This window comes from Dipteris shenzhenensis, chromosome 7, assembly GCF_047967505.1.
Source record: "Dipteris shenzhenensis isolate YYH24624 ecotype China chromosome 7, Dip_SZ_1.0, whole genome shotgun sequence".
In the NCBI taxonomy this organism is placed as follows: Eukaryota; Viridiplantae; Streptophyta; class Polypodiopsida; order Gleicheniales; family Dipteridaceae; genus Dipteris; species Dipteris shenzhenensis.
Genome location: NC_141602.1, coordinates 6039326 through 6065017, shown reverse-complemented (window position 1 = coordinate 6065017; position 25692 = coordinate 6039326). Strand labels below are relative to the sequence as shown.

The following is a 25692-nucleotide window of genomic DNA, read 5'->3' as shown; positions in this document are numbered from 1 at the left end:
TCATCTTGTTTTGTGATTGGTTGGGACCATGTGATCTCCACCATTTCTTCCCCGCTTTTCTCTTCTTTCTATTTGAGGCAAGACATTCACCAACTTTCACTTTTTATTTTCTACCCAAGAATATCTCTCGCTATCTCTCCCCGCCCCCCCACTCTCTCTCTCCCCCCCTCTCTCTCTCCAATTCATCTTCTCCCCCTTGCCCCCCCTCCTCTCTCTCTCTCTCTCTCTACGCTTTCAATCCTCAATTCCATTATATGCGTTCAATTCGTTTTCTTTTTCGACTTTGGGAAGGCCTTATGAATGATTCTCATTGTTCAACTTTTTTTCTTTGGTGAGTCTATTCTCATGGCAGCCAGCCAAAGCGCTTGCCCACGAGCTTCAAGCTCTATCTTTTTCATTTTATAATTAATTTACTTTTATTTTCGCAAAAAAATAAATAAAAAATATACGAGGCCTTTATTAGCCCAAGTATAAATTCGGAGAAGAGGGGAAAAACGCGAAAACGGGAAGAGGAGCGCAAAAGGCGGTTTTCTCTTCTACGTTGGATGTAGGCGGTCACCTCCATCCTTGATTTTCGACATCGCAAATCCATCCTCAGGTAGATCTGTTTCTGTCGTTGATCCTTGCTTTCTCGTGCTTTTCTGTGGCGTAATTGGAAGTATTTTATTCTGTTCATTTTGAAATTGTTGCCTTGTAAGCGATCTTGTTTGATGCTGTTCTCGGAGGAGATCGTAGACTCTTGCTGTACGCGTCCTTATCACGGCTTTGTAGGTTTTGATGCCTGATGAGCGGATACGTTGTTTCGTACATGCGCTGCTTGTGCCGTTAGATCGCCGTTCTCTGGTTGCGAGTTCAATATCTCTTTTTCAAATTTTGCGCCTGTGACCGTGCCGTGCGCATTGGTTTGGGAGAAGACAGATTCAAGTTCAAGATCTTTAAAGTTGTGCTTTGTTCGCTCAGATAGAAAAGAGCATGCCGACTGGAGAATTCCAAAATAGATAAATCTTTTCAACAGAAAGAGAAAAGACTGGGAGACGTCGATCATAGAAGCGGCGTGCTGTTCTTGATTGTAAAGGAGAGCGGGACATTGGCACTTACGAAAGGGAGGTGGTAGTTACGGGCTTGGACACAGAATATGGAAATTGATAGCGCTAGTCCACTCAACGAAGCATCCAATACTACTTGTATGTTTTTCCTTCTAAGCTTGGTCTTATTAAAGGCCTTGTTGCGTCTACCCTATCATTATTCTATATGCTTGTATTGCAGGAATGGTGTATAGCAGATGGATGATGAGTCAGTCAAGCGAGACTCCTTTTTCCTCATCGGAAGCGTTAGTGCAGGTATGTGCATGATCCTAGGGATGGATCACTATGATTGTTGTTTATGTGGTTTCTTTGGAACCAGGAGAACAATTATGAGTTCTGGTTTTCTTTGCAACATGCTGACAAATCTACTATGCTTTTTGTACCCAGGCTAAAGAGCTGGAAAATCAGTTTTTTGAATTGCTCTCTGCAAGGGGTCCTGTGGATGCACGTGTACGGAACCTGAGCAATAATATCCGAGATTGCTATGCAAGGATTATCTTGTCAGACCATGCTTTCGCAGAATCTCATGATGTGGAGCAGTCGCTTTGGAATGTGCACTACAAGCAGATCGAGGAGTTCAGATATCGGGTCAGCAATATCAAAAACATTTCTTCAGCTGCTGATACTCAAGTACTGTCAGGCACATCCAATTCCAGGAGTGGGCGGAAAATACTACTCCAGAGAGAGCCAGTGCAGGCAGTGTTCAAAAGCTTCCTTGCAGAATCATCTGGCTTCTATCATGAGCTGATCTCAAAGCTTAGGGCCAAGTATGGGCTTTCACTTGATTTAGCCGATGGGATTCCAATCACAAGCGATGATGAAAGCAGAACTTTAGATTTGAGGAGATGTCAGCTATGGTGCCATAAGTGCTTGGTTCACCTTGGGGATTTTGCTCGCTATAAAGAACATCTTCTTGGGAGCGATCCTTGCAATTTCGATGTTTCAATTGCAGCAGACTTTTATCGGAAGGCAATATCACACTGGCCATCGATTGGCCAACCTCACAATCAGGTCTATCTGCAGGATTTGCCATTATGCTTAGTAGAAGTCTGAGAAATGAGGCTCAACGGACTTTTAACCTTGGAAATGGATTGAGCTTTCTTGAAAAGTTTTCCCGTAATCTAGGATTATTAAAAGCTTTCATAGTCTGCTTCCTCTGATCTCTCAGATACTTGTTTCTGCATGTGCAGCTGGCGGTGTTGGCTGTATACAGTGGAGATGATCTGCTTGCAGTTTACCACTACTTCCGGAGTTTGGCAGTTGAGAACCCCTTCCCAACAGCAAAGGAAAATCTGACTATGATTTTTGAAAAGGTGCTCTGTACTCTTTGCCTTGGATTCCAGATTCTGATCATCATCTAAAATTATTTGCGTTCTCAAGCTTGAGGTATAAAATCTGGCTGAATTCCTTAGTTTGCACAGGTAACATTACCTTTAAAGTGGCTAACTTGTCCTTGCTTGTACAGAACCGGGTGAAGTATCTCCAGCTTCCTTCTGGGATTGAGGCAACATTGCAGTCATCAAAGTTAAAACCTCGCAAGGCTGCACAAGCGGCCAAAATTATGGGTACTAGAACTCCTAAACTTGCGAAGAGGAATGGTACTCAAGAGCTGCTGGATGAATTGATAAATACTTTTTTCATTCGTTTTGTACGACTGAATGGTCTACTGTTCACCAAGACAAGGTGCGATGCAATCACATAACAAAAATCTGAATTTGTACGATTGGATATGTTCTAGTCTTTTTAAGGTATATGTACTGATCTGAAAGTGAATGGCATGGTTGCAATTTAAAAAAAGAAAGAACTATCTTCAAAAGTTTTGGCATGACTGCTGAAATGAAAACTATTAGATTACATTCAGCAGTGAGCTGATTCTGTGAGTACTAGTTTTTGCTAGATTATTTGAAGGATTATAGAAAGTGAATTTCAGTGTCATGACATCTCATTTAACCTTTATTTCCATGAAAATTTAAAGGGAGTAAATAACTCAATGTGATGTCCATGCAATGCCTCTGACGTGTTTACTTGGATTCTGGCCATTGCCTTGGAATGCTACTTAAGTTAGGGTTCTTTGTGGACCTTTGGGAAGCTCAAGTAGGCATGAGCCACAAGTTTGCATGGACCAATGGAAGTTCTTCAGCCCATCCACTTCTTCCACTTCTCCTTCGCTCAGTCCCGTTCAGCCCCCTCTTTTAGTATTTTTCATTGATTTCAGATTTAGTGCTAGCTGACTCTTCAATCATTTTGAATTTGCCGTATGTACTATGCACTATGTTAAGTTACACGTAGGCTGGTCGTTGGATTCTAAATGTGTGTGCTCAGTGTGTTGTTGCTGAATGTAATCTCAAAACCCCCTTGTTGATGAGGCGCTTTTTTGTTTAAGCCCTCTTGGAAATCCCAAAATGTTTTCGTTTCTGTTTTCCCATTCCTCATTTCCGTTTCTCCCAACTAGGTTGAAACAAGCCTAGCAGAGTCTCCCTCTGATGCTGTCCAAGAAGGCACTACTGCTACGTGGGTCCTTGTCCCCAAGGGTTGACGATTCGATGCAGACCGGTACCCTAGTTGCATCTCGTAGTTGGCATGTTGGAACTTGAACTGATGGTGGCAGTAGAGGCTAGTCAAAAGACCCAACCAAACCAGGTTGGCCAGCCGACCAGCTTTGTCAACCAGTCTGGCTGACCAAGATAGCTAGATCAGCCCCTATAGAAGGGGCACTTAGAATTGCCCTTTAGTTTTTGGCCTCACTCCAGTCTTTTAGCTCGTTGCCATGCCTATTCCCCTCACAGTTCTGCCTCCGTACTTGTCTTGGTCAGCCCTATGGGCCAACCTTGGGCAGCCCAACTGACCTATACGAGGCCCTCAAATGGCGGCCTTAACCTAACTAAAGCGTAACTACTCAAGGTTGAACCTAGCTAACCTACATAGTTCTCCAACGGATATCAGAGTGCAAGGATTGATCTAAGGTTGAGATTTGACCTATGTAGCTCGTGCCAGACTCGCCCCCAGACCAGGGCTCACAATGGGGCAACGGCATACAACAAAGATAGCTGCATAATTAGACCCATTCTTCGTCTTTCAAAGTGACATCTCCATGCGCTTCTTGTGCCTTGGCCAGCTAGTTCTTAATTGACTGAATGATCTCCGCCATGGTCTTTGTAGTTTTGTTGGCTTCAAGGGACAGATGAAACCATGCGAGTTAGATGAAAACCACTTGCTCAATTTGGTTGCATAAGGGGTGCGACCAATACTTGATTAATGTGTATCATTAAGTATAGCCTACACAATGGAAGTTATTCTTCCCACTTGGATTGTGTATCATGTCAATATGCTTTGAGAAAATCGAACGCTGACTGGTTCTAATTTTGTATTTGCCCATCTAGTTGCGGGTGGAATGCACTGGATAACTGTAACTTCGAGCCAAAATTATCCAACAAGGCTCGCCAAAGATGGGCAGTAAACTCGGTGTCCCTATCTAATGTAATGGTTTGCGGTAGACCACCAATGGGGTACCAACATTGAATGAACATGTGCGGATGTCTTCTGCATTAGCCGTCTGTTTACAAGGTACAAACATATAAAACTTACTTAAATGATCAACAATAGTTAAGCATTACGCGTACCTACGCATGCTAAATGAGGTCCCACGAAGTCCATGGAAATGTCCTAAAAAGAATCTTTGAGGATAGGCAAGGGCTTGAGTAAACATGTTGCCTTCTTCTGAAGTTTTTTTACTTCCTGGCATATCTGACAGCTTTGAACGTGGTTGTATACGTCCTTCCACATCCTTGGCCAATAAATAGGCACTCTAACTTTTGCAAAGTGCTAAAGATGCCTCAATGGCCATGTGCAAGGGAGTCACGAGCATCATGAAGTGCATGCCCTTTATCTTTGGGCGCACATAGCCTATTCTCGTAAAAGAGCCACACATCCTGTACTGATGAGTAATAGTTGGGATCAAGACTTGTGGCCAAATGAAATTGGGTGCTGAACTCGCAGTGTTGTCAAGGTCCTTTCCTTGGATTTCAACCATAGTTGCCCCTTTAATTGCTTGGATGGAGGTCTTACAGTCTTACGACCAAGGGCATTAGTAACCGGGTTGATTTTCCCAAGGACATACTCAATCATGCCCCCAAACTACTAGAAGATCTAGCTCTAGTTGGCTTGCCGATCACTCCATTGAGAACTAGGCATTGTTTGAAGCCAGTTAAGGGCTTGATGATCTCTTTTAACTGTGAAAGCCCGACCATAAAGAAAGGGCTTCCAATGCTTTGATGCTTGAATCTCCCCGAGTAATTGCTTGTCATGTACGGAATAGTTCTTCTCGGCAGCATTCAACTTGCAATTGTAATAAGCTATCGGTTGTTCATCTTGCTACAGAATTGCACCAATAGCTACATTGCTTGCATCAGTGATGACCAAGAATAGATCATCCCAAGATGCTAACTCAAAACCGGGGCTATGGAGGCAGCTGTTGTAAATCATGGAAGGCCTATAAAGCTGCGACGGTAACTGATATCTTCTGCCAGTGTAACTTCACCCCTCTAAGTAAATCTGTGAGAGGTGCTGCAAATGTGGAGAACACGTCCATGTGTGCATTGTAGGCCCAACAGAGGCCAACAAAGGATCGGGTCTCTAGAGCCATCGTGGGGACATCCCAATCCATTATGGCTTGAACTTTTTTGGGGTCGAAGTGAATGCCTTCTGCACTCATGATGGATCCCAAATACTAGATTTCTAAAAGCCCAAATTCACTTCTTGACATTAAGATAGAGCTGATTATAGTGCAAAACCTGAAGAGCATTCCTTACATCCTTCAAATGCTGCTCGGCCGTTGCCGAAAAGATCAGACTATCATCTAGAAATATAAATAGATACACTCCGATATACTAAGTGAAGACCCTCGACATCATCTTGTTGGATGTTGGTAATGCATTCTTGAGTCTGAAAGGCATGACCACAAACTCATAGTGAGCATGTTTTGTTCAGAAGGCCATCTTCAGAATGTCAGCCTTGAAAATGCAGACCTGGTGGTAGCCAACATTTCTTTGAAAAAGACTTTGCACTGTTGAGCCTTTCTAGGATCTACTTGATCCTTGTTTTGAACGAAAAGGATTAGAGCTGCAAATGGTGAGGAAGGTCAAATAAACCTTGTGCGCAGTAATTGTAGGATCGATTGAGAGAAAGAGTGCAGGTAGCAAAGGGTCGCACAAGCCTTAGCTGTCAGGTCAAACTTGGATAATAGAAAAAGAGCGTACAAGGTACTTTTACCTAGACCTAGGACTAAGTGTCCTAGGTGTCACATAGGATTAAGTATCCTATGTGGCCTAAAAGGCACTAACACTACAAGTGCCTATATTTATGCCTACAAGGCACATACCATGGCCTATAGGGCATCACTAGAACCACCAGGAGATGGCCTACAAACCCCCATCCATGGGATGGGCTGAAGTACTCTGGAAACGTCTCAGAATACCTGGTATTTTTTGGTCATGGTGGCACATGTTCATCCAAAAGGATATAGCCACCTATGAATGTACAAGGGATGTCAGATCATGTAACAAAGGGAACCAAGTGTAAAGCCTGTCGGAAGACTTCGAACTTGGGACGAGGAAGTGCCTTTGTAAACATATCTGCTATGTTGTCCTCTATGGGAAGATAGGACAACTCTATGTCTCTTGTTGACAACCGCTCCCGAACATAATGATAGTTAACTTCAATATGCTTGGTACGCGCATGAAACACTGGGTTACGCGCAATGGCCAAAGCACTCTGGCTGTTAGTGTAGACAATAGTGGAGGATGTCTGGCGAATACCAAGATTTGTAAGTAACTGTCGAAGCCAAACACACTCTATTGTAGCGGTGAAAGCTGCCCTGTACTCAGCCTCACAGCTAGATGTGGCAACTGTTGGTTGCTTCTTGCTGACCCAAGAGATACATGAATTGCCAAGCAAAAAACAATTGCCAGTATGTGATACTCTAGTGTCGGAACATCCTGCCCATTCACTATCCGTGTAAGCATGCATGGTAAGTGAGCCCTGATCACCATAGAAGAGGGCTAAATCTTGAGTGCCTCTGAGATATCTGAAGACTCTCTTCACTGCCTGCCAATGCTGTGAACTGGGCATGTGCATGAATCTGCTGAGCTGAGATACTGCATACTTTAAGTCAGGTCTGGTGTGACATAAATAAATAAGGCATCCAACAGCCTGCTGATAAAGAGTGATATCACATGATAGGCTCCCATCATGAGCTGAGAATTTGAAGCCAGGGTCCGCTGGAGTAGAGATTGGCTTGCAATCCTCAAACTGAAAACGATCAAGGAGCTGTCCAATATACTTGGACTGAGACATCATGATACCCCCCTCAACATGAGCAAACTGAATGCCCAAATAATAGTGGAGCTGTCCCATGTCTGACATTTCAAAAACCTGCTGCAAATCAGCCTTGAAAGCTGCAATTTGCTGAGTATCTGGGCCCGTGATGAGGATATCATCCACATATAAAATCAGCACTAAAAAATCAGATCCACTCCCACGGACATAAAGAGTGGGTTCTGTGGGGCTATTCTGAAAACCAAGGGATAGTAAGTGTGCATGAATATTGGCATACCATGCCTTGGGTGCCTGCTTCAAACCATAAAGGGCTTTTCTAAGCCGGCATACCTTATTTTCAGAATTAACAACCTCAAAGCCAGGAGGTTGTGTGACATATACTTCTTCTTGCAGATCCCCATGAAGAAAAGCAGTCTTGATTCAAGTTGGTGCACTTGCCAATGATGATGGGCTGCAATGGCAATGACACATCTAATGGTAGTAATCCTGGATGTGGAAGCAAATGTCTCCTCAAAGTCAATGCCTTGTTGTTAGGCATACCCTTTTGCAACAAGACGGGCTTTGTATTGATCTATGCTGCCATCAGATTTTCTTTTTAATTTGTAGACCCACTGGGTTTGACACGTCCCAGCACTCCTGAAACCCTTGATCTGCAAAATAACCACACACAACATCAGAACTGAGCAGGCTGCTCACCACCCAACCGTGACATCTACGGGATGTGATCCCGAATCAGAAGATGTCCCCTCCGAGCCACGAGCTGAGCTACCGGCACGAACTCCCAATCAGATCCAAACCAGCCTGGTGTCCCATACCACCAGGTGGCGCTGTGAAGCCCTGGATCTGTCACTGGGCCTTGGGCTATGCTAAGATGCAGGCGCGCGTCCGCGACACAATCCAGGATCAGACCTGGCACCTGGGAACGAGACTTGCTCCCAACTGCACATTGAGAACTGAACCCTCTGGGCCTCTTTTATAGACTCGGGCCCCGGCGCCAAAAATAGCGAAGACCTATAAATAGTTCGTACCCTTGCCACTCAACCCGAGAATCAAGCCTGCCTAGCTCTAAGCCTCCCCAGGCTAACCTGAGCTAGTTCTGTGTACCTAGTACATGTCAGATACCAATCCGTGCACATGACATACTCCCCCTCCTCTAAGAACTCACTCCTGAGTTCGCTAAGAAATCTGGAAATGTTCGTTGGAGGTTTTGTAATGTCTCCCATGTTGCATCCTCCTCAACACGATCCTTCCACTTAATCTTGTATTCCGTGATAGTACGATTTCGAATCTGTCTTTCACGAAATTCAAGAATAGATTCAGGTTCGTGAGGAATAAAAGTCAAATCTGTAACTTCTATAATCTCATGAGGAGAAACAAGTTGATCATCTGCACCCAATACTTCTTTCAGTCTACTGACATGAAAGACTGGATGTACTTTGACATCAGGAGGCAATTCTAGTCGATATGCCACTGGTCCAATTCTTTTAATGACCTTGAATGGGCCACAGTATCTGGGGGATAATTTCGGAACCAAACCAGTACTTAGGCTCTTGGATTCCTTAGGAATTCTCAAATATACCATCGTTCCTTCAGAGAACTCTTCGGGTGAACGATGTCTATTAGCATAAAATCTGTCCCGATCTTGGGCACTTCTAATAGACTCCTTGGCAAACTGCAACATTTCCTGCATGTCTTGCAAGAAGTTCTTAGCAGCATCATTTTGAATCCCTTTTAATCCTACCATAACTGGTGACTTAGGTTGAAAGCCGTACATAAGCATAAAAGGACTATAACCTGTACTAGAATGCTTTGCACTGTTGTAAGCAAATTCAATCATGGGTAAATAATCTTCCCATGAAGATTGTCTCTTAGATACATATGCCCGAAGCATGTCTTCAACCAACTGGTTGACCTTTTCTGTACTGCCATCAGATTGTGCATGATCCGAGGAACTCATACTTAGAGTAGTTTCCAACTTCTCAAATACAAGTGTCCAGAAGTTACTTGTAAACTTTGAGTCCATGTCACTGACTATGTCAGATGGCAAACCATACAGCTTGAACAAGTGGTCCACAAACTCGTGAGCCAACTGAACAGCTGAAATAGTTGTTCTTGTAGGTAAGAATCTAGCCATTTTTGTCAAACGGTCGACTATGACCCAAATAGAGTCATGACCCTTGCGCGTTCGAGGTAAACCAGTAATAAAATCCATGGAAATACTTTCCCATTTATTACCTGGAATCTGTAATGGCTGTAATAAGCCCGCGCTTCTAAGGCGTTCAGCCTTAGTAACCTGACAAACTCGGCAACCTACTACATAGTTCTCTATAAATGCACGCATCTTAGGCCAATAAAAGGTATGCTTCACAAGAGACAGAGTCCTATGTATACCTGGATGTCCCGCACTAGGAGCATCATGACACTCCCAGAGAATCTTGGATTTAAGGTCCAGAACATCAGGCACACAAATCTTTTCATTTCGGAACAGCAAGCCGTTCCTAATCATCCACTGACCTCCCGCCGCCTGTAGCCTAGGTGGCACAATCCCTGAGTCCTGGTCAACCATGGAGCTCCCATCCTGGACTCTCTGCCAATAAGAACTGAAATGACTATCAGTTGCGTACAGCCCTCTCAAGGATTGAAATAGGTCTGAGGATATTTTCGTAAATGACAAAGCATTTACAAACTTAACTCGACTTAAGGCATCCGCCACACTATTCAACGAACCCTTACGATAACGTATTTTGAAATCAAAATCTTGCATTAGCTCTGCCCATCTAGCTTTCCTTCCTCTCAATTCTGATCCATCACACACATACTTAATTGACTGGTGATCAGTCAATACAAGGAACTTTGGTCCATACAAGTAGTGTCTCCAAACCTTGAGAGCATACACTACAGCATAAAGTTCCTTCTCAAGTGTGGGCCAACGATACTGGGTGTCGTCTAGCTTCTTACTTTCAAAAGCTACAGGTCTGCCCTCTTGGAATAGAGCTGCCCCAATCGCATAATCACTTGCATCGGCCTCCAAAACATAAGGCCGGGTAGGATCGGGTAATGCAAGAACGGGTGCTTCCTTGATAGAAAACTTCAAGGTTTCAAAAGCCTTGTTCATTGCATCATTCCAAGAGATCGGCTGAGTAGACCTGCGTCCACGACCTTTCAATATGTTGGTCAAAGGTGCCGTGATATGTGAATAATCACGCACTGACTTCCGAAGAAATACCGTAAATCCTAGGAAAGAACGAAGTTGTTTCACAGTCTGAGGGATAGGCCATTCTAAAACCTTCTGGATACGATCCAGATCAATGCTAATACCTTCAGAAGAAATCTTGTGTCCTAAGTAAATGATCTCCCTCATAAAGAAGTCACATTTACTCATCTTGGCATAAAGCTTATGCTGTCTTAGAACATTTAAGACAACCCGGAGGTGTCCTATATGATCCTCAAGCGTTTTACTATATACCAAGGTATCATCTAAGAACACTACAACAAATTTGCCCAGAAAATCCCTGAACAAATCGTTCATCATCTGCTGAAAAGTAGCAGGAGCATTGGTCAAACCAAAAGGTAATACGAGGAACTCGTAATGACCATACCTAGTCCGGAATGCGGTCCTATCTATGTGTTTAGCATAGATACGGATTTGGTGATAACCCGTACGCAAATCAATCTTAGTGAAATACTTCGCTCCGGCCAAACGGTCTATCAAATCATCAGAACGAGCTAAAGGATAGCGGTTCTTAATTGTAACCTTATTTAATCGTTTATAATCTATACACATTCTCCAGGAAGAATCTTTCTTCTTTCTTAAGAGGACAGGTGCACCCCAAGGTGATTTACTTGCGCGGATATAGCCCATATTCAGGTAATCCTGAAGCTGGATAGCTAACTCATCCTCCTCTACCTGGCTCATCCTATAAGGTGGTACACTGATAGGTTGAGCCCCTGGGACTAAGTCTATGCGATGATCTACTGCCCGTTCTGGAGGTAAACCTTCCGGCAGTTGAGCTGGGAATATGTCCTTAAAATTATCTAACAACATTCTCAATTCCCGGTGTTCAAACACACTTAATTCATTCTTGTTAATTACCGAAACAACAAATGAAGAAAGTGGAATCAAAACACACTGATAGACATCATAATGAGAATTGTTTAATATATTCCGAAGTTGCATCGCAGATACAATAGGCCCCTGAGAAGGGGGAATCTTATCACACTGAATACAAAATTGGGTGTCCTTGTCTACAAAAGAAAGCGTATGCTCCGTCCATCCGATCTGAATATTGTGGGTTTTAAACCACTCTATCCCGATCAGCACGTCTACATGCTCTAGATGCATAACATAACATGTGAGAGCTCCCGTGTAGGCGTGAATCCGGATAGGAAGCGCTTCAACCTTGCGATCCCAAAACTGCTTCCCAGCTGGAAGCTGCACCTCATAGGTGTGGTCGCTAGGTACTGTGGACAGCCCCATCTTCTGCACAAATTTGTAATTAACAAAATTGTGAGAGCTGCCCGGATCAAAGAGAATGTGAACCTGTTGGTCCCTAACTTCTCCATAAACTCGAAAAAGATCATGGGAACCAAACAACGAAGTATTAAAGGTACAATTACAAGAAAGGGGGCAGGTAATGACATTTACTGAAATACCTGTCATCGTGACTTGGTTGGCTCCCTTGGCTGCGGTACGTGGACCCGCCTGGAGCTTCGGTCCTAGCACCAATTTTTGGTTCTTCTGCTTAGGACACTCATTCTTTGTGTGGCCCCGCTCCTCGCAATAAAAACATCGGCCTTCTTTCTTGAGCCTGAGAGTGCGAAGGAAACGGGCCTTACCATTCTTCGCAGGAGTTAAGCTTTTCCTGGAGGCGTTGTCCGTAGACTTCGTTTCCCCAATACCAGTCGCATGCTGAAAGAACTTGCGTTTGTTCTTTCCACTCGTTTCGGTAACTGTGGTTGCCTTGGTACCGGCCATGGTATCATCATATATGCGCGCATATGTCATGGCCTCCTGCAATGTTGTGCACTTGTTATTCTTAATCTGTAACTTATAGGAGTCTGGCAAACCATCCACGAAAAAACCTAACAAGGTTACAGGATCCATTTTAGTGGCCCTGGTTTGCAGATCCCTAAATCTTTGAAGATAAACTTCAAAAGTTAAATTCAATTTTGACATATCGAGGGCCTTGAGTTTGCCGACGATATCGTAGTCATCTTCCTTCTTCAGGAACTCCTTCCTGAAGATGCCCTCAAAATCTGTCCAAGTATCAGGCTTAGGCTGGAGTTCTTTCCACCAAAGCAAGGCTTTACCTGACATAAACCCTGCTGCCAACTGAATCTTTTTCTCATCTGGATAGGGGTGAAATTGGAAGTGTACTTGCCACTTGTGCAACCAAGTGTCAACTACCTCCTTTGTTCTTGATTTTTGGTCACCTGGAAAAGGATCCGGAGTGATATTCGGGCCTAGCACGGAAGCCATGGCATCCACATGCGTGAGTGCCTGAACCGTGCTAGCCAGAAGAGTCAGAGTTGCTTGTATCCCCTGGAGTTGCTGTGTCAACCCCGATTGATTAGCATTGACCTGCTCGAATTTGCCATCAAGAGCAGTCGTAAACTCACTGAAGGCTTTCTTAGTTATCAGGTCGTCATAGAGACCCTGATCATCCTCTCCCACTGGAGTGTAATCTAAGTCCTGCTCTCCCATAGTGAACTCGGGATTTGGAGCATCAGACATGGCTGAAAGCTGATTTGCGGAGAGAAATAACTGACTGAAATGAAGCACAGAGGAGGATGGAGCAGAAGAAAACCGTCCCGAATAAAGCTGACGGAAGGAGATGCTGAAATCTGGCGAATCGGAAGACCCAGAGTCACGGAGCCTTCCCGAACCCGCAAACCGGATGCGCAGGCTGCAGTAGTAGCTGTACGGTCTGCTGACACAGGCCGTACTGTTGCGGGCGTGGCTGGTACGGCTGCTGACGTGGCCTGTACGGCTGCTGACGCAGGCCGTACGGTGGCTGCAGGTACTGGCGCAGCTATGTTCGGTGCAGCAGCAGGTACAAGAGCTGGCGGAACAGTCCGTACAGGTTGTACGGCTGTTGCAGAAGCTGTACGGACTGTTGCAGAGGCTTCGGGAACCGTGCAGGGCTGACGCAGGCAAGGGCAGATGCGAGAGGCTGATCGGAAGCAGGGCGATGCTGACGCAGGCCGTTCGGAAGGCCGTTCGGACGAGGCTGGCTGGGCATGGATATCGAGGTAAGGGCTCGAAACTCGAGGCTGCTTGTGGGTAGCCTAGCACCCAGCCCCCACCTATATAGGGTGCAGGGCTGCCTTATTTGGAAGCTGGGCTTCCAAAAAAGGCCGAGCCCCTCCAGCTTTGGAGGGGTGCTTTTTTGAAAAAAGCACCTTCCTCTTGCGCTTGCTGCACGCAGCCCTAGGCGCAGGCTGTTCGCAGCCTGTTGCGCAGGCTGTGGACAGCCTATTGCGCTGGCTGTGGACAGCCTATTACACAGGCTGTCCAGCCTCTACTGCCTCGTCTACTCCGCCCCTTCCTAGGCTCTGCATCCCTTCCTCCCTTGCTGTCTATTTCCTGCACATCCCTCCTACCTTTCTGCTCAATTTCTCCTCCCTCTAAACTTCTCTCCGAAGCCTTCAGAGATTTTGATTCTCTCTCACTCCTCTTCTTCTTTCTTTTCCAGATCTTTCTCCACCCCTTCTACCCCAGGTAGTCAGCAAAAACGCAGCAGGAAATTTCGAATTTTAGGGCATACCTGGAAGAGAAATCCGTCAAAATTCTCGCACCAGAAGTTCCTACCTCAGGAGTTGGCTCTGATACCGACACGTCCCAGCACTCCTGAAACCCCTGATCTGCAAAATAACCACACACAACATCAGAACTGAGCAGGCTGCTCACCACCCAACCGTGACATCTACGGGATGTGATCCCGAATCAGAAGATGTCCCCTCCGAGCCACGAGCTGAGCTACTGGCACGAACTCCCAATCAGATCCAAACCAGCCTGGTGTCCCATACCACCAGGTGGCGCTGTGAAGCCCTGGATCTGCCACTGGGCCTTGGGCTACGCTAAGATGCAGGCGCGCGTCCGCGACACAATCCAGGATCAGACCTGGCACCTGGGAACGAGACTTGCTCCCAATTGCACACTGAGAACTGAACCCCCTGGGCCTCTTTTATAGACTCGGGCCGCGGCGCCAAAAATAGCGAAGACTTATAAATAGTTCGTACCCTTGCCACTCAACCCGAGAATCAAGCCTGCCTAGCTCTAAGCCTCCCCAGGCTAACCTGAGCTAGTTTTGTGTACCTAGTACACGTCAGATACCAATCCGTGCACATGACAGGGTTCCAATGGCATGCTTGCCGGGAGGGAGATCTACTAATTCCCATGTGTCATTTTTAGCAATGGAATGTAACTCAGCTCTCATTGCATCCATCCACTCTTTGCTGTCAAAAGCATCTTCATGGCACAGAGGCTCTTCATTGCAAGCTGTAGCAAGGAGTGCAAACTCAAGAAAGTGACCATGCTGTCTATTCCCTGATCTTGTCCGGGCAGCAAAAGGCTGATCTTGTTTGTTGTCCCTCAATGTATCAAGAAGCCATCTGGGAACTTGCCTTTGCTGTCTATTGACAGCTCTTTCTTCAATGACTGCATCATGAATAGTGGGATCATTTTGTGCTGGAAGAGAAACTTGCAAATCAGCATGGGGTAGTGGCTGATTATTGCTTGGTGGAGGGCCTGCAGGAGGCGCATGTTGCTGGTCAAAGTCCTCTTTTGAGGAAGGCAGAGGTAACCAAGATTCAAAGGCATCAAACATGTCAACATCTGGCTTAGCTTTGCAGTCCACAAGAGGAGAAGCTGAATGTTCAGCAAAGATTACATCTCTATTGACAATAATCTTCCCAGTATTTGGTTTGTATAACCGATACCCTCTACTCTCTTGGCTGTAACCAATAAATATGCCCGGACAAGATCAGGGAATAGACAGCATCTGGCCGTCTCTATTGTGGACCTGTTTTTCCTTTCAGAAACAGAGGAGTGTAAGGAGTAGTGCATGAGTGAATAATTCCCCGTGAAGACAGAAATGCATCAAACTCCTTTGACATATACTCTCCCCCCCTATCTGTGTTGAGGGTGACAAGCTCGCATCCTGATTCATTCTCAACCATATTCAGCCACCTCTGAAAGCATCAGAAAACTTCAGATTTGGCTTTTAAAGGATATATCCAGCAAGAAACAAAAAGCGGGGAGCTGAATAGCCCGTTTTTCTTTTAGTTTGAAAAGAGAGTTTGCTTGAGTATACTTGTGCTTTCTAAGTTAGAAATGTATTTTTGTTTCTTTGCAGAAACGAGACATAAGTGTAAAGTGCCATTTAACTTTTTATGTTTTAAATAAGAGAGAGAGAGAGAAAGAGAGAGAGAGAGAGAGAGAGAGAGAGAGATTTGGAAGTTTTTGTTTCTTGACTTGCTTGTTTATTTTTGCTTAAGTCACTTGACTTGCTTCGTTTCTTCTTTATTTCTTGTTTTCATTCTCTTTTGTTTATTTGATGTATTTTAGTAAGCACTGGTTTTGCCCAAGAGACTCCGCGGGTCTTTAGAAACCCAGTATAGCTGCTTATGCTTGGGCACTGATGATGACATCAGTGTTGCGTTGCTTGCTAAGTATGTCTTCCTTTTCCTTTTCATAAAATTTTTTGTTTACCTCTTTTTTCTTCTCTTTCATTTTCTTATTTTCTTTGTAGATTTTTGATCTTTAGAACAACCAAAATTCTAAATTTGTATAGTTGGCCTTATTCTAGTCTTACAAAGATATATATCCAGCAATATCTTGGGAAATCATCAATGAGAGTCATGAAATATTTTTACCCTCCAATGGCATTTGTCCTCATTGGGCCATAGACATCACTGTGCACTAGCTGCAATTTCCTTTGTGAGAGTTTTGGACAATTCTTTTGAAAAGGAAACCGATGCATCTTATCCAAAAGACAACCCTCACACACATGTTTGGAAACTGTGTGAGTTTGAGGTACATTAATTTGCCATCTGTTGTGAATGTAGCTTTGCAAGAGCTCTATAATTGAGATGACCCATTCTCTCATGCCAAAGATGAGTTTCAGCAAACTGTGAATCTGAAATAGCAAATGCTTCAATAGAAAGTGCAGCTGAGTGATGATCGAGGTGATAAAGCCCCTTTTGCGAAGTGCCAGTGAGAACTATGGCATTGTCATCACGAAGATCATAAACTAGGCATCTGTAGCCATAAAAAATCACTCTGAAACCTGAAGTGGCAATTGCTGAAATTGAAATCAAGTTGACTTCAATTCCAGGCACAAAGAGAACATTTGTCAATGTGACAGGATGACTTGAAATAGATGTGAGCTGCACATCTCCAATTCCTTTTACAGCATATGAAGCATTATTAGCACATGTGATAGTCCCCCCTCGAGGTGCATCAGCTAAAGAGTGAAACAACTGTTTGCAAGATGTGACATGCTTGGAAGCACCACTATCAAAGTACTAGGACTGAGCATCATTAGCAGTAAAGAGTGCATCAGCTTTGGAGGGATCAAATGAGCAATGGACAGCCCATGCCCAATCATCCTGAAGAGCATGTGCAGAAGCATCTTCTGGCTCATGGGATTCAATAGCATGAGAGGCATTAACTGTCACTCCTACTTTCTTTTTCTCTGAAGCAATGCGCTTCTTGCATTCTGAAATGTCATGTCCAGGCTTGCGACAATAGTTGCATCTTTTCTTCTTTGACTTATTTGCTGTATTTTTAGATGCATGGGAGGAATTGCAGCTGCTATGCGCAGATTTTGGCTTGCCCATAGGCTTGGAAGCCTTGCCTCTTCTTGTCTGCTGTGAAGCAAATGCATGATCAGGAATAATGGCTTGTCTATTAGCTCTACTTTGCTCTTCCTGCAAAAGCAAAGTAACTAGCTGATCAAAAGAATAGTGGTTTGGATTACCCATGGCCACTAATCGAAGGGTTGTAGCAAACCCTTGATATGTATCTGGCAGTCAATTCAATGTGGTACTGACAAGCTGTGAATTTGGCACCACTTCATCAATGTTGGCAAGTTGTTTCATGAGGTCCTTGACCTTTGTCAAGTATGCATCCATAGAGTCACCTTCATTCATGCTGACTTCCTGTAATTGCCTTCTCAAATATGCAACACGTGCCTCATTGCGAATCGGATAGAGAGAAGCCAATTTATCCCAAGCATCCTTTGCTGTCATGCAAGATCGGATGTGTGGAATAATGATTCTCTTGCATGATAAAGCAATACATGAATGTGCATTTGCATCTCTTGCATCCCATCTTGACTGTTCCTGAGTTGGAAGAGCAGTAGTAGGAGTGCTAGAGGATGAGGCATCAGGAGTAGTACCCCTGCAGAGGGAGCAGTAGTAGAGGCAACCAGTGTGGCATTGGATGGCCTCAGATCAACTCCAGAAACAATATTCCACAAATGCTTTGCAACAAGAATATGTTTCATGAGATAAGACCACATCGGATAGTTGGTGCCATCCAACTTATCATCTTCATGAAGAACTACAAATAAATCTTGATTGTTCCTAGCCATAGCAAATGTGATACCCTGAAAGAGACCTGAAAACCCAAAAGCCTCAAGGCTATCACTGGATAGCTAAAAGGCTAAATACTACTAAGCATTTAGGACCATTTAGTTGTTTGTATAAAAATGACAGCAAATATTTGCAAATTTCCAACCCAAATTTAAGGGCAAATGTAGATCTGACCCAAATGTGACTGTGGCAGGCAATGTTCATTGCAAAGACAGCAAATCTGGCAAAAGCCCCAAATTTATTGAGGGCAAATAGGCCAAAAAGAGGGCAAATGCAGAAAAGCCCTAAATTTGCAATTTGACCCAATGTACTGCAAACAAACAAGAGATTGCAGACCAAACTCCAAACCCCCAATGTTCTTGCAAGAAATTGCAACCAAAGAAGGTAAAAAGAACTGGAAGCCCCAAATTTGCCAATGTCGTGCAACAGCCCCCAAATTGTAAATAACTTTGCACGTGTGAAACCTATACGGAACTCCCGGTACGAGCTGTACGGACAGCTGATCTGCAGTCACGTGTGTACGAAATGCAGGTACAAGTTGTTGACGTCTGATCTGCAAGTGAGACCGTACGGAAGAACGTACTAAACAAGTACGGAGCAGAGGAACGTGTATGGAGCAAGTACGATGCAAGTACCTCTGTACGGAAATCTGTACGGGAGACCTGTACGTCTGCACGCACTATTGTACAGAATTGTGTACTTATGCAAGTATACGTGTACGAAACAAGTACTGTGTGTAGGTACGATTGTACGGAACAGTTGTTGTGCAAGCACTGTTGTACAATGCAAGTACGACGCAAGTACTTTGTACGAGTGCAGGTACGGAAGGTGATGCGACGAGCAGAACAGCTAGGGATGCAGGTGGGCGAAAAGACTTGGGACAGGTACGGAAGGTGATGCGACGAGCAGAACAGCTAGGGATGCAGTTGGGCGAAAAGACTTGGGATCTGTACGTGATCCGTACGGAAGTCCGTATAGTCGTACGGACTGTACGGATGGAGCACAACTAAGGCTGTTGAAAGCTATGAGCGATGCAAATTCGGGGGCAGGAGCATAGGTCCAGTGAGTCTGTATGGTGAACAAGCTGAAGCAGTGACGACCATCATAGGAGCAGACTCCCAATGAGCAATGGAGGGCTTGAGAGGCTAAGGAGAGCTGGAAGACAAGTGTAGACCTCAGCTTTGATACCACTGTAGGATCGATTGAGAGAGAGAGAGAGTGCAGGTAGCAAAGCGTCGCACAAGCCTTAGCCGTCATGTCAAACTTGGATAATAGAAAAAGAGTGTACAAGGTACTTGTACCTAGACCTAGGACTAAGTGTCCTAGGTGTCACATAGGACTAAGTGTCCTATGTGGCCTAAAAGGCACTAACACTACAAGTGCCTATATTTATGCCTCAAGGCACATACCATGGCCTATAGGGCATCACTAGAACCACTAGGAGATGGCCTACAATAATTGAGACAAGTACTGCTCCCATACACGCTCCATGGATTTTGAAAGTCTGTAGTGAAATGTCGTGAAGGGGGGAAAACAGACTAATTTAGTAGTACTCTAGTGGAAGCCAGAGGAAAATGTGGAGGGACTATATGAGTCCACATCCATCACTCATTGTACTACTTTTGATAATCTTATCTACTCTCCTCCCTCCTCTTATGTGCCTTCTCTCTCTCTCTCTCTCTCTCTCTCTCTCTCTCTCTCTCTCCTCCCTCTCCGTCCCTCCCATCCCTCCCCTCTTCGTCTCTCCCTCTCTGCCTAGCCTCCCCCTCTGCCTAACAGCAGCGCCAACACCTCTTACAGCAAAGCCAGGAGCGCATGCGTCGCCAGTAGCAGAGCAAGCTGCCCTAGCTGCCCTAGTCCCGCCATCGTCAGCAACTGCACCCCCCCAGTCTTCCGTTGTCAGCAACTGCACCACCGCTAGGAGTTCTTGTCACATGCATCCCTGCACTTGGGTGCAATGTGATAACTGGCTACATCGACAAGTGCGTAATAGTTCCCTAATAGGAGTTTTTGTCGTATGCTGTGATCCCTTGTCTAGGGACAGCCAGGCACAAGCTACGTAAGTCAGTCTGTAGGCCTTAGGTCAAGTCAGACAGTGAGTCTTGTTCACTGGACCCACTGGAGAACAAAAGGTAGTGTTTCCATCTTAGGTTAGGTTAGGTCTAGGTCACAGCCTAGGATAGGAGCCCCCAAAGGCTACTAGTGGACCAGAGGGAAGCAAGCAAGATAGCCTGCAAAGGCTGCTCCCTGGCAAATGAGCCAGGGAAGGCCTTTTATAGGCCAAAGGGGTCAGCAACCAGTCGGCTACAGCTAGGCGTTCCCCAGCCCCTATAAATAGGCCCTTGCTGCCCTCTCTTTCCTCACTTAGTTGCCCTCCAGCCTTCACCACTACTTCAGCCTACCTTCAACCGTCGGAGCAGCCTCTGTACCTTCCCTTTTCTGGCCCTGATCAGCCTCAGTCCCTTAGCCATCAGTTCAGCCATCTGTGGGAGAAGTACGGGCAGCCCGTCAGAGGGTGTTGGACCAGCAAACGGAGCAAGGTTTGGGTACTGTTTCAGTCATCTCTCAGCTCTATATTTCAGTCATCTCTCAGCTCTCTTTTAGAACCTATTACTTCTAGCTTTAACTCTCTCACTCGTGCAGTAAACATGCATTCTGGTGGACAGCAAAAGCCTCTTCATTGCCTTGCAGAAGTGCCCTCCCTAATTGTCAGTGTGGACAGCATCAAGGTCTCGGTATTAGTCGGCGTTGCCTCTCAAGTATTTGGGTCTGCTATATGTGTGCACAGTGTACTCCTTAGAAGCGCGTTTCCGTGCTCTCTCTCAAAGTGTGTTATTTGTATCTCTCAGCTCTCCAAGTATAAAGCAAATTACCGTTCCCATGGTGGTCTTTTAAAGTAAGGAGGAGGGCAACTTCTCAGATCAAAAGAAGGTGCTCATTCAAGCGTACGGCATAGCTAATGGGCATCAGTTTATTGTCTTGTTCGATATGGGGAGTTCAGAAGATGCCATCTCCCCTCAGTTTGCCAAGACAGTGGGGTGCACTTTGGTGCCTCACGAGCTTATAGTGGATAGGTTCACGTCTCGGCTTGCGCATGCATAAGGCCATCCTCTTTACGTTCTTAGTTCGGAGGACCATTTTTATGCGGATTTCATTCTGACTCCTTTGATGGGGTGCGACATGATTCTTGGGATTCGGTGATCCTGGGAGCATGTACCGACGCCTGATTGGCGGCAAGATACCTTCACTATTGTGGAAGGTTTGCTGTGATACACGGTGATCGGAGCATATCAAGGATTTCCTTAGTCTCATACCCAAGCAAGTCGCGCTGTCGGCAAGGGTGCCATGTGTGCACTTGTTTACGTCTAGTGCCAAATCACTGTAGTTCAAGCCGCCCCTCTGATGGGGCAAGTTATGGTGGATCTACTCCAAGAGTTCCAAGACATTATGTTGCGGGATGATCTGCCACCCCAACTACCTACCAACCGATCAGAAGACCGTCGCATTGATCTGCTCCCGCACTCGTCACCTCCAAGTAAGTTTCCGTATTGACTTTCCAAGTCTATGGAGGGGGAGTTAGAGCAGTAGTTGTCTCAATTACTGCGCGCATGGTGTATGTAATGAAGGGGAAAAAGGGAGCTTTAGAGGACCTTTAGAGGCCTCTTAGGTGGGAAATGTGGAGGGACTATATAAGTCCCGATCCACCCCTATTTGTGTACTTTTTGATGTGACATCTAATACTATCTACTTCCACCTCCTTCCTCCTACATGTTGCCTATACTCTCTCTCCCAACCTCTCTCTATCTCTTTTCCCCTCACTCCCTTTCTCTCTCATCCTCTCCCTCTACCCCTTCCCCTTCTCTCTCTCTCTCTCTCTCTCTTCTTTCCTCTCCCCTCTCCTCTTCCCCTTTCTTGCCATCTCTAGCCTTTACCAATTCAGCTTCAGCCCCCTTCATTGCATTGGTATCAGAGCATGGTTCTGTCTCTTGCTATCCATCCTTATCTACATTAGTAGCTTCAAGAAGACATTTCCGGAGCTCATTGTTGTACATGGAAAATAGGCGTCAACATATTTGACACTTGAATAAGTTATGTGATGAAGGCGCCCGACGTTCTACTGTTCGATTAGTCACTCTACTATTTGTCTAACAATCGTCTACAATAGCCTTCAGAGTGTGAAAACAAGCATCGACATATTTGACGTGTGGAACAAGCCTTCCGTACTGCAATTGGGCAGTCCTTGGTGGTTGTCTCTCTTGATGTCATGTTGCCCAGGCACATGATTGCCAACGGAGTCGAGCCTCTCTAAGCACCGAGGCCATAGCCACGTCCACGATCATTGCTTCTCATGCCTTGCGCCACCCTGCGTCGCCTCTGCAGACGAACTCTGCCACGGCGCCGCTTGCTTGCAAAAAACAAAATCCCGGCTCACTTGCATCGCCTCTATAGATGACTCCCCTCGTTGCCTTTTGTCCCTCCACCGCCTGTCTCTTCGCCATCCACCGCTATTCTTTCCGCCGCCCTCGCCATTCTCTTTGTCACGTCACCGTCACCCTTCACGCTTGGAATAAAAAAACCTTAGTCTGCATTTCCTAGGTGCAGTTAGTCAGAGTTAGGGTGGTTGGTTAGTTTGGTTGATTAGAGTGTGGTTTAGGTTTGGTTAGGCTACTTAAGTTGGGTCAAGTTAGTTAGTTGGGGTTAGGTTAGATCAACTTAACTTCTAACTATCCTAGTGGACTAAGTGTCCTAGGTGATCTAGGACACAAACCCCCCTCCCCCCCCCCAAAAAAAAAAATAAAAAAAGAAAAGAAAAGAAAAGAAAAGAAATTTCTAGCCTCTTTAAGGGGCCTTTCACAGTCCTGCTGTTGGGAGCCATTTCGACTCCATTTTGAAGCCTCTTCATCGATTGTCCTCTTGAGCTTCTCCATCGGCCTTTTAGTGTTTCTACACGCTGTATCAGGTGCTCATTACAACAGGGTTTTGCTGTCTCGTGGTAGTCACCAAGCCGCCCAAGTGTGCCCCTTGGGATACATTGCATGATAGTGATGAGGCTGCTCAGCATAAGCAATTGTCTTGCACAGTTGGTGCATCCACTGGTGGTATAAAGATCCCTACAACTCAGCCTCTCATCTCGAGTCGCGCTGGCAGTGCAGACATAGTTTTTGGATACCCTTGCTTCTATGCTCCAAGGTGCTTTCCGCCAGATGGAACAAGAGTTCAGGGAGCAACTTACCATGGCCATGCCTATGCAGGATATGGCTCTTGCCCAGATGGGACAGCAGCTCGAGCAACAGATTGGCCATGCTATGTAGGACAAGGGCAAGCAGCCCGCACCCTAGCAAGGGGACCACTCAGATAGTCAGGGTCTTTTGTTTGCTCCACGTAGGGGTTTTATGGCAGATGCTCGTCGTGCCTATGAGCATTAGTCTTCTGGACCATTGCATGTATCCCAGTATGGGGATTATCTGGACTTAGATGATGCATTTTCTGTGCCACAGAGCACTTTCTTGTAGGATGTCAGGCTATCTTTTGGCTCATAGGTTTTTGCATCTATGCAGGCTGCGTCGTCTCTTTTGGGCCAACCCGTTGGTGTGCAACCGGTTAGTGCTCCTTTCACCGCACCAGTGAGTATGTCCGAAGCTGGCTTTGGTTTATATGGCAGCCCACACCCTTGGGAGAGAGGTCAGTCCTCTTCTTAGCCCTTTGGTATGCCATCATTTTGTAGAGATGCATTTGGCAGAGAGACCCAGCTAGGGGTTGATGCACCTATCGCTCTGCCAGTGAGCACATATAGCTAGATGCAGTCAGTACATCATAACTACGCAGCAGGGGGTTAGTGGCGGGCAACAAGCCACTTTTGATGACATGCTGGTAGATTCTTTGCGTTCATATAGGCCCTACCGAGGCTGGATGCTAAGGAATCAGGGTTGTTGTAGCCAGTGATGAATTTGGGCTTCACGGGCTTGCTCTTATATAGCCATCAGGCGTAGTCGGTTAGACCCAATTGGGTGACCGATCTAGTTCGTCCCAAACGGCCAACTGGAGGTCGGTCCCGAAATAGGCCATCGACCACACGATAGAACCGTGGCTCAGAATGGATCATCTGGGGCTCCAAACGGGCCCCACAATCCGAGAGAGTGTGAGTTTTGGGGAGAGAGAGAGCAAGAGAGTGAGCTGAGAGCTGAAAGCTTAGTTGCAATAGAAGAGTGTAAGAGTGAGAGATAAGGTTTTGTCCTAGTGACAAAACCTTAGTAGTCACTAACCATAGTTAGTGGACTAACTGCGGTTAGGGGAAAAAACCTCTTAAAGAGGGAAAGTGCCCCTAACTAGCTTATTAAATTACATTGGTTGGTCAGTGCTGAATTATATCTATAATTCTAACACCCCCCTGCAGTGCCAATGTCATGTACAAGTATGATTAATCACCAAACGGATATAAGTTCGGGGCACTGCGAAATGCCTCAAACTTTTCACGTGGTAGTGCTTTGGTGAAAATGTCTGCAACATTGTCATGTGTGGACACAGAGATCATACTGATCTCTCCTGCATGCAACTTCTCTTTGACGTAGTGATAGTCAACCTCAATGTGCTTCGTGCGAGCATGAAACGTTGGATTCTTTGCCACTGCAGTGGCACTCTGACTATCAGTGAGAATTGGAGAAGGACCCTCCAATGACAGATGAAGATCAGCAAATAGACGTTGCAGCCAGACACATTCAACTGTTGCTGTGAAAGCTGCCTTGTACTCAGCTTCACATGATGAGGTAGCCACTGTAGATTGTTTCTTGCTTAGCCAAGAAATGCAAGATTTACCCAAAAAGAAACAATTGCCACTAGTGGACTGCCTAGTGTCATAATCACCAGCCCAATCTGAATCACTGTAGGCATGCATCTGCAAGTCAACCCCCCTGGGAAATAACAAGCCAAAAGACTTCATGCCCTGCAAATAACGGAAGATGCGCTTAACTACCTGCCAATGCATAGTTTTTGGGCTGTGCATATACCTGCTCACCTGAGATACTGCAAACTGAATATCAGGTCTAGTGTTGCAGAGATATATGAGGCATCCAACAGTCTGACTGTAAGATGTGGCATCAACTGATTCTCCTGGATCATGCATTGTGGGTTTCAGCCCCGACTCCATGGGAGTGGCTATGGGCTTACAATCATGCATGTTAAATCTGTCCAAGAGTTTCTGCACATACTTGGACTGAGACATACTAGTGCCACGTCTCTCTTGAGAGAACTGGATCCCCAAATAAAAGTGAAGCAGTCCCAAATCTGACATGTCAAAGGTGGTCTGCAAATCAGCTTTGAAATCTGCAATATTATCTTCATTGGACCCTGTGAGCAGTAAGTCATCGACTTAAAGAAGGATGACTAAAATTTCCCCCCCATCCATCTTGATGTAGAGGGTGCTCTCAGCAGGACTATTGTGCAGCCCTTTGCTGGTCAGAAAGGCATGAATCTTGGCATACAATGCACGAGGGGCTTGTTTCAGCCCATACAAAGCTTTATTTAGCTTGCATACCTGAAGTGCATTTGCTGTAATTTCAAAGCCTGGAGGTTGTTTGACATAAACCTCTTCCAACAAGTCTCTGTTTAGGAAGGCTGTTTTAATGTCCAACTGATGAACATTCCACTCAAAATGTGCAGCCATTGCAATAACAGATCG

General features: G+C 45.4%; 1 protein-coding gene across 1 annotated transcript in view; it reads left to right on the top strand.

Annotated features, from left to right (window-relative positions):
- The first annotated feature begins 507 nt into the window (after positions 1–507).
- The window catches only part of LOC147899867 (nonsense-mediated mRNA decay factor SMG7-like), a 38638-nt gene continuing 13453 nt past the window's right edge, over positions 508–25692 (top strand). Inside the window, exons 1-6 of the mRNA XM_087376922.1 lie at positions 508–598; positions 961–1184; positions 1267–1340; positions 1473–2096; positions 2276–2398; positions 2551–2768. Coding sequence (XP_087233048.1) covers positions 1269–1340; positions 1473–2096; positions 2276–2398; positions 2551–2768 — 1037 coding nt within the window. The 5' untranslated portion in view covers positions 508–598; positions 961–1184; positions 1267–1268. The remainder of the gene's footprint in view (positions 599–960; positions 1185–1266; positions 1341–1472; positions 2097–2275; positions 2399–2550; positions 2769–25692) is intronic.